The sequence below is a fragment of the Erinaceus europaeus genome, unplaced genomic scaffold, assembly GCF_950295315.1.
Source record: "Erinaceus europaeus unplaced genomic scaffold, mEriEur2.1 scaffold_1270, whole genome shotgun sequence".
Lineage (NCBI taxonomy): Eukaryota > Metazoa > Chordata > Mammalia > Eulipotyphla > Erinaceidae > Erinaceus > Erinaceus europaeus.
The window spans coordinates 1-11,337 of NW_026647335.1; the positions used below are offsets into that span (position 1 = coordinate 1).

The window sequence follows — 11,337 nt, forward strand, 5'->3', positions numbered from 1 at the left end:
ATTTGTGTTATATGTATGTTTTCCTTTCTTTCAGAGATAGCTGAAATGCCCAGACATCATATGATTCACTGGCAATACTCAAACCCACCTAGATTTCACCAGGGTACTAATTTTCTACTAACTGGTTTGTGCAAGAGTGTGGCCTGTGCAAATGCATCTTCCTTCCATAATTTACCTAATTGTGACTATTCAAAGTCCTGTGCTGGTGGAGAGGGAGAAGAGGAAAGTCAAGACCATTTTTATGTACATATATACATAAATACAAAATGTGTGAAGCAATGAATGGCAGTGAGGACAAGAGTCTGCACACATGGTAACAAAATAAATTAATCTTCCTGGTTCCTTTGTGTCCAGCTTTCTGCTCTGGGGGATCCAGGAGACCAGCTAGAGTCATGAGGTATAAGCAAGCAGAATTCCCACTGGCTGATCCTTGTGTTCTTGATAACCTGACAATGTCGGAGACACGCAAAAGCATGCTTTCATTACACAGATATCTTTAGACAGGAGGAGACATAAGTCTCAAAGGCACTGCCCAAGGAGGGCCTCAGTATAAGAGAGCTCCAACACAGTCCATAGTCAAGGTGACATCCACCAGCTGACTTTACCACAAAAAGAGGAAGGGAGGGGCTTCCATCCCCTCACCCCTCCTCTTTTCATAGTCGTGTGAGGTCTTCTGGAGAATTAACACCCCTTTCTCCTGCTGAAGGTCCCTCTGTAGGACCTCTTTTGATTTCAAGTCCAAATGTGGACTTTATTCTTCCAGGGGAATAGTCATTCCGTTTTAAATCTGCAAAGAAGAAAAGACCGTGAGAAAGGACCCTTAGGAACAAAATGTTCACACGTATGAGTTAGATGCTAGGCTTTGCCAAGTGCTTAGAAAGAGCTCTGTTTCCTTGAGCCACTAGTCAGTGAAACTCAAACTTTCAGTCACAAAAATAAAAATAAAAATAATAATGGTGGATTGTTATAACGAAGGTTTGACACTATGAAAACTTCATTCTGTTTCTGTACCCTATACCTCCTATGTCCTCCTTGTTCCATTAGAAAAAGAAATTATCAAAAGAAAACATTAATAGTGATAACCTAGTGGGAGAAACAAATGAAGACAAGTGATTTTATTATTTTAAAAATATTTTGTTTTAGTATTTATTGGATAGAGACAGAGAGAAAGTGAGGTACAAGGAGGAGTTAGAGAGAAAAAAAGCCCGTGGTCCCCACCTACGGGGGAAAAGTTTCATGAGTGATAAAGCAGGGCTGCAGGTGTCTCTCTGTCTCTCTGTCTCTCTATCCCCCCACCCCTCTCAATTTCTCTGTCTCTATCCAATAATAAGTTTTAAAAAAACTAAAGAGAGAGAGAGATACATCTGCAGCACTGCTTCACCATTTTTGAATCTTCCCTCCTGTAGGTGGGGACCAGAGGCTTTAACACAGGTCCTTGAATATGGTAACATGTACATTCAACCAGCTATACCACCACTTGGCTCCAAGAAGGGTGGGTTTTAAATATGTGTGCATCACTCTTATTCTTCTGTACTGTTATTTTGTGTCAGATCAAATGCATTCCACATATAATTTTGACATCGAGTGGGGATTACCAAGACATACATAGTACAACTTAGTAACTAGCATTTATTGAACATATGCATATCTTACTATAACCCTCATACCAAATTTATGAGACAGGTGCTATCATCCCATTTATAAATGTAGACACAAAGGCATAAGGTTACACACATAATAAAAAAACAGAACTGAGAAGAAAGCTCTATGTCTTTACTTCTAGATCCCATACACAAGCCTAAACTGCCTCTTTTAAAAAGTGATGGAGGGGAGAGGACAAGGAGGAAGTATAATTTAGCAAAAATATCTAAATAAAAATCACAATTCTGTTAAACATTTTTTAAAAATTAGGTTACCAAAAGTCAAAAAAATAGTTTATTTCTTATTTAGAATGCTAATGCTAATGGAAGAGGGCATGAATTAGCTCTAGAGATAGGGGGATTACTGAATTACTGACTCAAAACCCAACAAAGTGAGTATTTAAAAGAGAGAGAGAGAGAGAGAGAGAGCATTATGCACTGGAGGTATATTGCACACCCCTGCCACCTTGTCCCAGAGCACTGCTGACTGCCTGGAGACAGGAGTCATGCCTTCCTCCTCCTTTTTCTTTGATCAGTGGTCCCCTCAGTGTTCTCAAGAATGGGAGACTTCCTTATCCAGCACATATCACCCAGACCTGGGCAAAGACCTGGACAGAGGCCTAGGAAAAGACCGTGTCCTAGGTCCTGAGAGGCAGGCAGTCTGAAGTCCTGGGATAGCTCAGACCAAAGTCATTTCCTGTATCACATCCAGGCACCCTGCGAGCACTCAGCCTAACCCTAACCTTTTGTGGGCACCTTCTTCTGGTCAAAGAGGAAGCAGGTGCTACAACTGGTCTCCATGCCTAGGTCTGCTATGCGGTTGGGAGAGTGAGTCAGAAAGCCAAGAGATGGGGGGTCAGACGGGTGGCGGCGCAGTGGGTTAAGCGCATGTGGCGCAAAGCGCAGGGACTGGCGTAAGGATCCCGGTTCGAGCCCCCGGCTTCCCACCTGCAGGGGAGTCGCTTCACAGGCAGTGAAACAGGTCTGCAGGTGTCTATCTTTCTCTCCCCCTCTCTGTCTTCCCCTCCTTTCTCCATTTCTCTCTGTCCTATCCAACAACATCAACAATGGCAATAATAATAACCACAAGGAAGCTACAACAACAAGTGCAACAAAAAGGGGGGAAAAATGGCCTCCAGGAGCGGTGGATTCATGGCGCAAGCACCGAGCCCAGCAATAACCCTGGAGGGAAAAGAAAAAAGAAAAAAAAAAAGAAAGCCAAGAGATGATGGTGGTAGCCTTCCTCTCCTGGCTCCCTCCTCTGCCTGAAAGGCTCCTCCCCACAGTGACCAGAAGTCAGCTCCAATCCTTGTCTTCTTCCTGTCAGGCCCACAAATGCCCCCTTCCCTCTAACATTCAGTGAGAAATGCAGCTGCTAATTTTGTTGCCAATTTCTGCCTACTCTATCCCAGGTTACAAGAGCATAAGATTTTTCTATGAACTTCTACTCCAGTGCATGATCATTTATCATAAGGCAGGAAGGACTATTCAGCTTCCTCTGTGTGACATTACACCCTAAGGATAATCAATATTTCCTAAGAAAAACAGTGAGTGAGCTGAGGAGGCCTAAAGCAAAGAAATTCACAGAGGTGGGACTGCCAACTAGGGGAGTGGGGCACAGACTTCCCTACACACACTGGTTGCTTTTATGTCAGGAATATCTACAGTGCTGACTATATAGCTTTTAGAGAAAGTATGCCACATTATCAAATTAGATTTTAAAAATATACAGAGCCGAGCATGCTTACAATGACGGGGTTCCAGAGTGCCAAGCCTCCTTTGATTGACTGCTCTTGCTCCCTTCCTTCCATCCCCACCTTCCCCAGTGCCCAGCAACAAGCAAGACAGGGAAAGCACTGCAGGCACAACTCAGGACCCAGCGGGGTTGGCGGATAAGGGCCAGAGACCTGCCTGCATCCAATTTTACCCCAATTAAGTCAGGGGAACATTTCCCTTGGAGAGGTTGTGGCAAGTATTGGGTCCAATGTTGTTTTATCACATTTTGGCAGAACCTGAAGTAAATCCCTGTCCTTTTAATCCCTTAAAAAGAGACTTGAAAAATTTGTAGTCAGAAAGTCAAAATGTGATTAAGATTTTCCTAGTCTATCCCAGGTCACAATGGATGTTGTTCTAGGAGAGATTTACTAAGAGAAAAAAAAATAGAGTTGTGGGGGGCGGGTGCATACCCAGGAGTTTGAGCTTCCGGCAGCAGGAGTTGCAACGGTGCTTTGCAATGAAGTTTCTAATTGCATCTTCGCCTAAATTGGCTGGTCCAAACACCATTCCTCTTGATCTAGAGGAAATATCAGAATATCAATTAGATCACAGCTAAGAAAAAAGGAGCTCAACTAGGATTCTCTGAGATCCTGAACAGTATCCCATAGAAACCCACTAAACTTGAAGGAATCAACAAAGGACAGAGTACTTTGGAGAAGTAATAATCATAGGTTTGCAAATTTAAAATTCAAATGCACTTAAATCTTTGTACTAAACTCCAAGACCTACTGTGAAACTCATTTCAACACTAATCTGATAGAAGAGTGAATTTTATATGTACTACATTAAAACAAAATACAGGGAGGTCCTTTTTAATGCATATAGAGAGGATACCATTCATTATCAAAGGATCTACTAGAATTCCCCCCCCCCGAAAAAAAAGGGTATAAAGTGAGATGGATTTGTTACTGAAACACACCTTCTAAAAAATCCTACACATTTTTTCAAACCCATATACTTCTCTTAATATATGTCTTCAAATCAACTGCCCAGCAAAGCAATACATCCACTAGGCATGGTTTATTTTTCTTAGTTCCTTTTCACTTTGCAAATTACTATTACTGAAATTTTTGCAAAGAAACAATACTATCAGTAGAGAATGTTTCTGTGGAAGTCAACTTGTGTTCGAAATTAGAGACAGACATGTGGCTATCAGGCACAAACTAACCACAAAAAAAGCAGGGGAGGGAGGAGAATAAGCTGGACACATTTACAAATAGAATCTACATGTTGCAGGCACACTTCGAGTATTCTGTGATCATAATAGATCTTTGGCAAGACCTGGGGAGACAGCATAGTCATTGTGCAAAAGCCTTTCATACGTGAAGGTCCAAGGCTCTAGGTTCAATCCCCTACACCATCATCAGTCAGAGCTAAGTAGTGCTCTGGTTCCAAAAAAATAAAAAAAAAATTCTTAGCAGATTAGGGATCAATGTTCATCTATTATGAGATCACCCAGAGCCATCATTCTTCAGATTGACATCCTACACACCAAACACAGCACACCAGAAACACTTCCAAAGAAATTTTATGAAAGCTAATATTTTACTTTTAATGACATGCAGAGTGGAGACAGTACATTTTAAAAATCTGAACTCAATTACATTCTTAAATACGATGTCTTAATAAGAGAGAGAAGCAAACTATCACGAAGGAAACAATAAACTTTGCTTCTTAGGAATGTGGTTTTTCAAAAAGGATGTGGTATAAAAATGGACTTTTTTTTCCACTGGAGGATTGAAACATTTATCTCAATTTCTATTTCCTTTTGGCAGAATAACAGTAGCTGCTCTGAAGATGTGCCAAGCTCAGAATGAGGACTGATGTCAGTCTGCTCTCAGTTTGACTCTGTTCTGTGACTAGTAGGTGGAGTCAATCTCATGGGAAGACAGAGTGAGCAGATACCTAGGATTAACTTTCCTGGTCACTCAATTGTCCTTACAGAGTACAGTTCTGGTGGTATTTACTAGCTACATAAGCTGCTTCTTCTTAACTACTCCTCTCATTCAGCCCCTCCAGGAAGGAACCAGTTCAATAAGGTGAGACTGAATGTAGCCCAAAAAAAAAAAAAAAGTGTTACTTCAGTTGTTTAAATTGAAGAGGTCCTTGTATTTTCTCTTTAGGATGACTTGAAGAATATCACACTCTTTTGCATTTCTGTCCTCTCAGGAAAGTATGAAAACAATGTTACTGGTATAACACTCATTCTCAGATGAAACAGGTTAAATCATTTCCCCTCCGTGAATTTTGTGAAGGCTAAGGCAAAAGAATCTAAACTATTAATTATAAAATGTCTGTATGAAGGGTTTGATCACTCACTGTGCAGGGAAGAGAGAGAGAAAGGATCACAGGGAGAAGAAATTCACTTGCATTTATCCTTACAGCATGCCTCAACCTTGCAATCTCAGAAAACCACGTTGAAATATTGTGTTGTTATTGTTTTCACCACTCCTATCACATAAGGCCTTTGTCTCTATGTGTTGACCACTTTTCACAGCTCAGGAAAACAGGTAGTATCCTGGTTCCAAGCAGGGCAATACTGATAGTGGCAGCGTATTTCTTTTTAATATTTGTTTATTTATTATGAGAAGGAGAGTAAGGGAGAACCAGAATATCACTCTGGCACATGTGATCCCAGGGCTGCAACTCAGAACCTCATACTTGAGATTCCAGAGCTTTATACTCTGTGCCATCTGCTGGGCTACAGTGTCCTTTCATTTCATCAATCTTATCATTTCTTACCTGTCAAATAAAAGATATACTATCAAACTACCCATATTTGAAGCAGCCTCCTTGGTCAGAAACTGGAGGAGCCAAATGGACAGATAGGATTTGAAGAAAGCTTAACAGCTTTGTCTTCATGTACAAAAGACTGGTGGGCATTAAGATTAAAGACTAGGGGAGTCGGACAGTAGCGCAGCGGTTAAGCACAGGTGGCACAAAGCACAAGGACCGGCATAAGGATCCCGGTTCAAGCCCCTGGCTCCCCACCTGCAGGGGAGTCGCTTCACAGGCGGTGAAGCAGGTCTGCAGGTGTCTGTCCTCCTCTCCTCCACTGCCTCCCCCCTCCATTTCTCTCTGTCCTATCCAACAATGAAGACATCAATAACAACAAATAATAACAACAACAACAACAATAAAACAACAAGGGCAACAAAAAGGGAAAATGAATAAATAAATATTTAAAAAAAGATTAAAGACAAGATCAAACTTTGTTCCTCAAAAGCATCTTTTCTTTGGGTCAAGAACTGTGTCCTTTCTTTAGAAGATAAGTTGCCATCTTCAGCAAGTTAGTTTTCTCATTTGTGAACTGAGATGAAAGCTACTTGCTGGTGTAGTTAAAACCAGCAAATGTGAAAGCATCTGCATAAGCTGGTGCTTCTCAAACATTTGATTCACACCAAATTGCCCAAAATTCTTGTGAAAATTTGGGCTGTGGTTCAGTAGGTGTCAGAAGAATCTTCAAAGTCTGTCTTCTTGAAATTGCAGCCCATGCTGATGCTAGTAGATCAATCAGTCCAGGTTTTACAGATGGAAGTCATCTGAAAGTGTGAGCTTCACTGGATTCATTTGTCATTACTATAAGAAAAAGCCCTGCTTGTTTCTTTCACCTAAGTAAATGCATCTAAAACTGCTGGACACCAGAAAACCAGGAAGGCTAGCTGGTTGCTAACCTTTCAGATTCTAAAGTTTCTATCCTCATGTCAAGAAATAAGGTTTGTCATAAAGCAAACATAAAGTTCCAATCCCCATTTGTCCACTTGAATTATATGAAAAACTTTTGAAACATACAGACATCAGGGTCCTATGCTCTGAGATTGTGATGCAATGCCAATTCTGAGCATTTTTCCTGTTTTAGTTCCCTAGGTGAGCTTAATAGAAATTGAGACCTACTGGCCTATAGAATACAATTAAGTACTCAGCTGTCAGATGGGATAATAAAATCTTGCAATTCGAAAAGTTGGAAATATTCAGGTCACATTAAATAATAGATACCAGGTCAAAGCTTAATAAATGATAGAGTATACTTGAATGTGATTTATCATATATGCCCAGAAATCTCACTGCAAAAATTATAAAGGAAGTATTTACATAGAAAGTTTCTACTACTAACTCTTGGACAGACCAGGGTACTGAAGAAATAATATTCTTAGCTAAAAACACTTTATCTCTGATAAAGTGAAAAATAATAATGTTTATCTGTACCCTGAGGATTACAACATAAACTCCATGGTCAGCTATCACAGGAAGAGGATGCATAGAAGCAAAATGGATCACTGAAATCTTCTCTAGCCCACCTAGTTGAAAACTTGTAACAGAGTAAAATAACCAATAAACTTTTAGATGGAGCCCTACATAGAAATCTACAGGTAAAACCATATTTAAATTAAATCATTCAGTTAAAGGACAGAGAATTAAGCAATTAATATTTATACTATGAGTGCTATGGAAGAAAGAAATGAATTTTTTATTAGGTAGGGATTATCTACTTATTTTATATATTATATATAGCAACATACAGTATATATTTACAGCATTAATAATGCATACTCAGTAATCTTATTAATCATATATGTATAATTAAAATATGTAATATAGTTATACTCACTCCTTCCTATAGGTTAAGAGTCACATAAAAATGTTTAGCAGTGGGGGCAGGCATTAGTGCACTGGGTTAAACACAAAGATCCACACAAGGATCCTGGTTTGAGCCTTTCTTATCCTACCCGCTGCCCACCTGCAGGGGTTCACTTCACAAGTGGTAAAGCAGGTCAGCCAGTATACATTTTTTTCTTCTCCTATCTTCCCCTACTCTCTCAATTTCTCTCCGTATTACCCAACAACAACAAAATGGAAAAAGAGTCCTCCAGGAGCAGTGGGTTTGTAATACAGGCACCAAGCCCCAGTGAAAACTCTAAAGGCAAAAAAAAAAAAAAAAAAAAAAAAATTTAGCAGCTCTCAAGCATAATCTCTGGCTGGATCAGAATTACTTGTAAAATTGTTTTATTATTTGACCTCACCCTAAAGCCACTAAATATATGATGTAGGGGGCATGGAAAGGTGTGAGAAGACCAGAAATTTTAACAGGTTTAACAGGTTTCAATTGAGGCACTATCTGCTATACTGAACAGTCCTTAGAATCATTACTTCTTTCATATGCCTCTACTTCCTACCTTTTTTTTTTCCACTTTGCCCCTGCTCCCCAGGACTCCATAGAGGAGTATTTTTATGACACAGAGATAGAAAGACACCACAGCACTGCTCCACCATCTGTGAAGTTTCTCCCATACATATACTCCCATATTGGGGGAAGGGCTCAAACCCAGGTCTTCATTTGTGGTACGATGTACACACTACCAAGAAAGCCATATCCAGGCCCCTTTGCCCTTCCATCTTGAATAGGTTACAACCTCAGGGCCTCCACATAATCAAAGCCTGATAATGTTTGAAAGAAAATGCCCATAGGAATTCAAAGGACAGATAACTCCTCCTATGTATGTCATTTAAACTTAAGACAGATATTTGATGCTTCATACTTAAGCCCCAATTCTGATTCCTTATAGAATGGCTACTGCCAAATAACACAGTTTTATTTATTTATTTATTTATCCATATATTTATTTATTTGGATAGAGGCAGAAAAAAACAAGAGGAAAGGAGGAGTGAGAGAGAGGGAGGGTGGCAAGGAGGGAGAGTGGGGGGAGGGGTGCCTCTGTAGACCTGCTTCACCTCTCATGAAGTTTCCCCCTGCTATTGGGAACTAGGGGCTTGAATTCTAGCCCTTGCACATAGTTCATGTATACTCAACCAGGTGAGCTACCACCTAGCCCAACAGCACACTTCTTAGGCACTCGGCTATTATTTTCTAGGCATAGAAGGCACTGCCCATAACAAGATGCACTGACTCCAGTGTGAAGACTAAAGGGGAAACTGGGCCTCTTTTATAACATTAATGCCTGTCACATCAGGGTCTTAGCAACTGGACTTACTCAAGTGTCTCTCTTGTTTGGACCATTAGAAAACTAAGTGTCAGGGGGGTTGGGCGGTGGCGCAGTGGGTTAAGCGCATGTGGCGCAAAGCGCAGGGACCGGCGTAAGGATCCCGGTTCAAGCCCCCGGCTCCCCACCTGCAGGGGAGTCGCTTCTCAGGCGGTGATGCAGGTCTGCAGGTGTCTATCTTTCTCTTCCCCTCCTCTCTCTATTTCTCTCTGTCCTATCTAACAACGAATTGCGTCAACAAGGGCAATAACAATAACCACACCGAAGCTACAACAAGGGCAACAAAAGGGGGGAAAAAAATGGCCTCCAGGAGTGGTGGATTCATGGTGCAGGCACCGAGCCCAGCAATAACCCTGGAGGAGGAAGAAAAAAAAAAAAGAAAACTAAGTGTCAGGGCCCAGCAGTGGTGCACCTGGTTGAGTGTATAAGTCACCATATGCATGAACCTGGGATAAAGTCCCCAATCTTCACCTGTAGGAGAGAAGCTTCATGAGTGCTTAAGTAGTGCTGCAGGTGTCTCTCTGACTCTATTTCTCCCTCCCCTCTCCATTTCTGTCTCTATCCAAAGCAAGTAAATAAATTTATCAATAAATAGATTTTTTTAGAAATAAAGAAAATATTTAAATTTTTAAAAAAGGAAAGTGTTAAATTCACAACATGGTTCTGGCTACTGCCTTGGTCTTTGAAATTCCTATTAATATGTACGAACCTAACCAGACTCAATATTGTTTTACTCCCATATGTACTTTCAGCCCTTATTTCCTGAACTATGTGTTTCTAAAATTTTATTGTACTTTATGTGGGTCTATAAGATGACTCTTATTAAAAGTTTTCTGCTCTAGGCAAGAAATGTAAATTTTTGAAAAATCATTTTTCAAAGACCATGTACAATCTGTTAAATGCAATTTTCTAAATGATAATATATAAATTAACTTACTGCTTATCCTCTGGTTTTATAACTGATGGATCTGTCAAATTTTCTCCAACACCTCCAAAAAGAAGGAAAAAAGAAAAGGAAAAAAAAAAGCATTTAGACATGAGAATTTTATTCTCTCCAAAATACAAGAAAGTAATACATTTCAGCTTACTTTTGAAATCTACTCTTACCCTGTAGTAAGTGAAACATTAAGTGGATTAAATACACTATATAATTTTTTTCAGATGTTTAAAATTTTCAGTTCATGCCCTGTCTCCCACAACCCCCTACATTATGTTACAGCCAGTTTCTAGGCCATGAATGAGTGTTTCATTGGTGTCCTAACAAAAACTAATAGTGACATCCATCATTCATTTACCACCCTGATGCGTTAGATATTCTTGTCTTACTCCCTCTAATCGTCTGCAATCACAAAGAAGTATTAGCCTCCTCAGATCTTCATTGACCAGTTAGTCCCCTAATGCTCAGAAGTTAAAAGCAACTTGTCAAAGGCTGGACAAGTGGTAAGAATGGGACCCATGCTGAGCTCCTGTCCCTCCCCCAACCCAGGGGCTCCTCAAATGGGAGCCATCAGTGTCTGGCAAGCTCCAGATGCCATAGCTCTGCAGGGGCACCCTCGCCGAATCAAACACACACATGGAATGCCACACACACAGCAGCATGAGGATGCCCGACCCCCCATCTGTGTGTTGACTACAGGGGTTTCCACCTGGGAAAATTTTTTGAGATGTTTGCTTAATTAACTCTCCTAGATATGTATTTTTTAATGTCTCTTTGTTTGATATGATAGGACAGAGATAAATTGAGAAGGAAAGAAGATGGAGAGGAAGACAGAGAGGACATCTCAGTACTGCTACACCACTCATGAAGCTTCCCCCCTGCAGGCACAGACCGAGGGCTTAAACCCAGGTCCCTGTATATAGGAACACACGCATTTAACCAGGTGCACCACCACCTGGCCCTCGTGTATTTAGTTCTTTAATGA

At 40.6% G+C, this 11,337-nt stretch overlaps 1 protein-coding gene across 1 annotated transcript; it reads right to left on the reverse strand.

The window, feature by feature from the left end:
• Positions 1 to 14: 14 nt before the first annotated feature.
• LOC132536308 (transient receptor potential cation channel subfamily M member 6-like) lies at positions 15 to 10,616 on the reverse strand. Its single transcript, XM_060183932.1, has 3 exons — positions 10,353 to 10,616; positions 3,827 to 3,933; positions 15 to 787 (listed from the first exon to the last, which is right to left on the reverse strand). Exons 1-3 carry the CDS (start codon positions 10,451 to 10,453, stop codon positions 654 to 656), a joined length of 342 nt encoding a protein of 113 aa, XP_060039915.1. The 5' UTR covers positions 10,454 to 10,616; the 3' UTR covers positions 15 to 653.
• Positions 10,617 to 11,337: the final 721 nt, after the last annotated feature.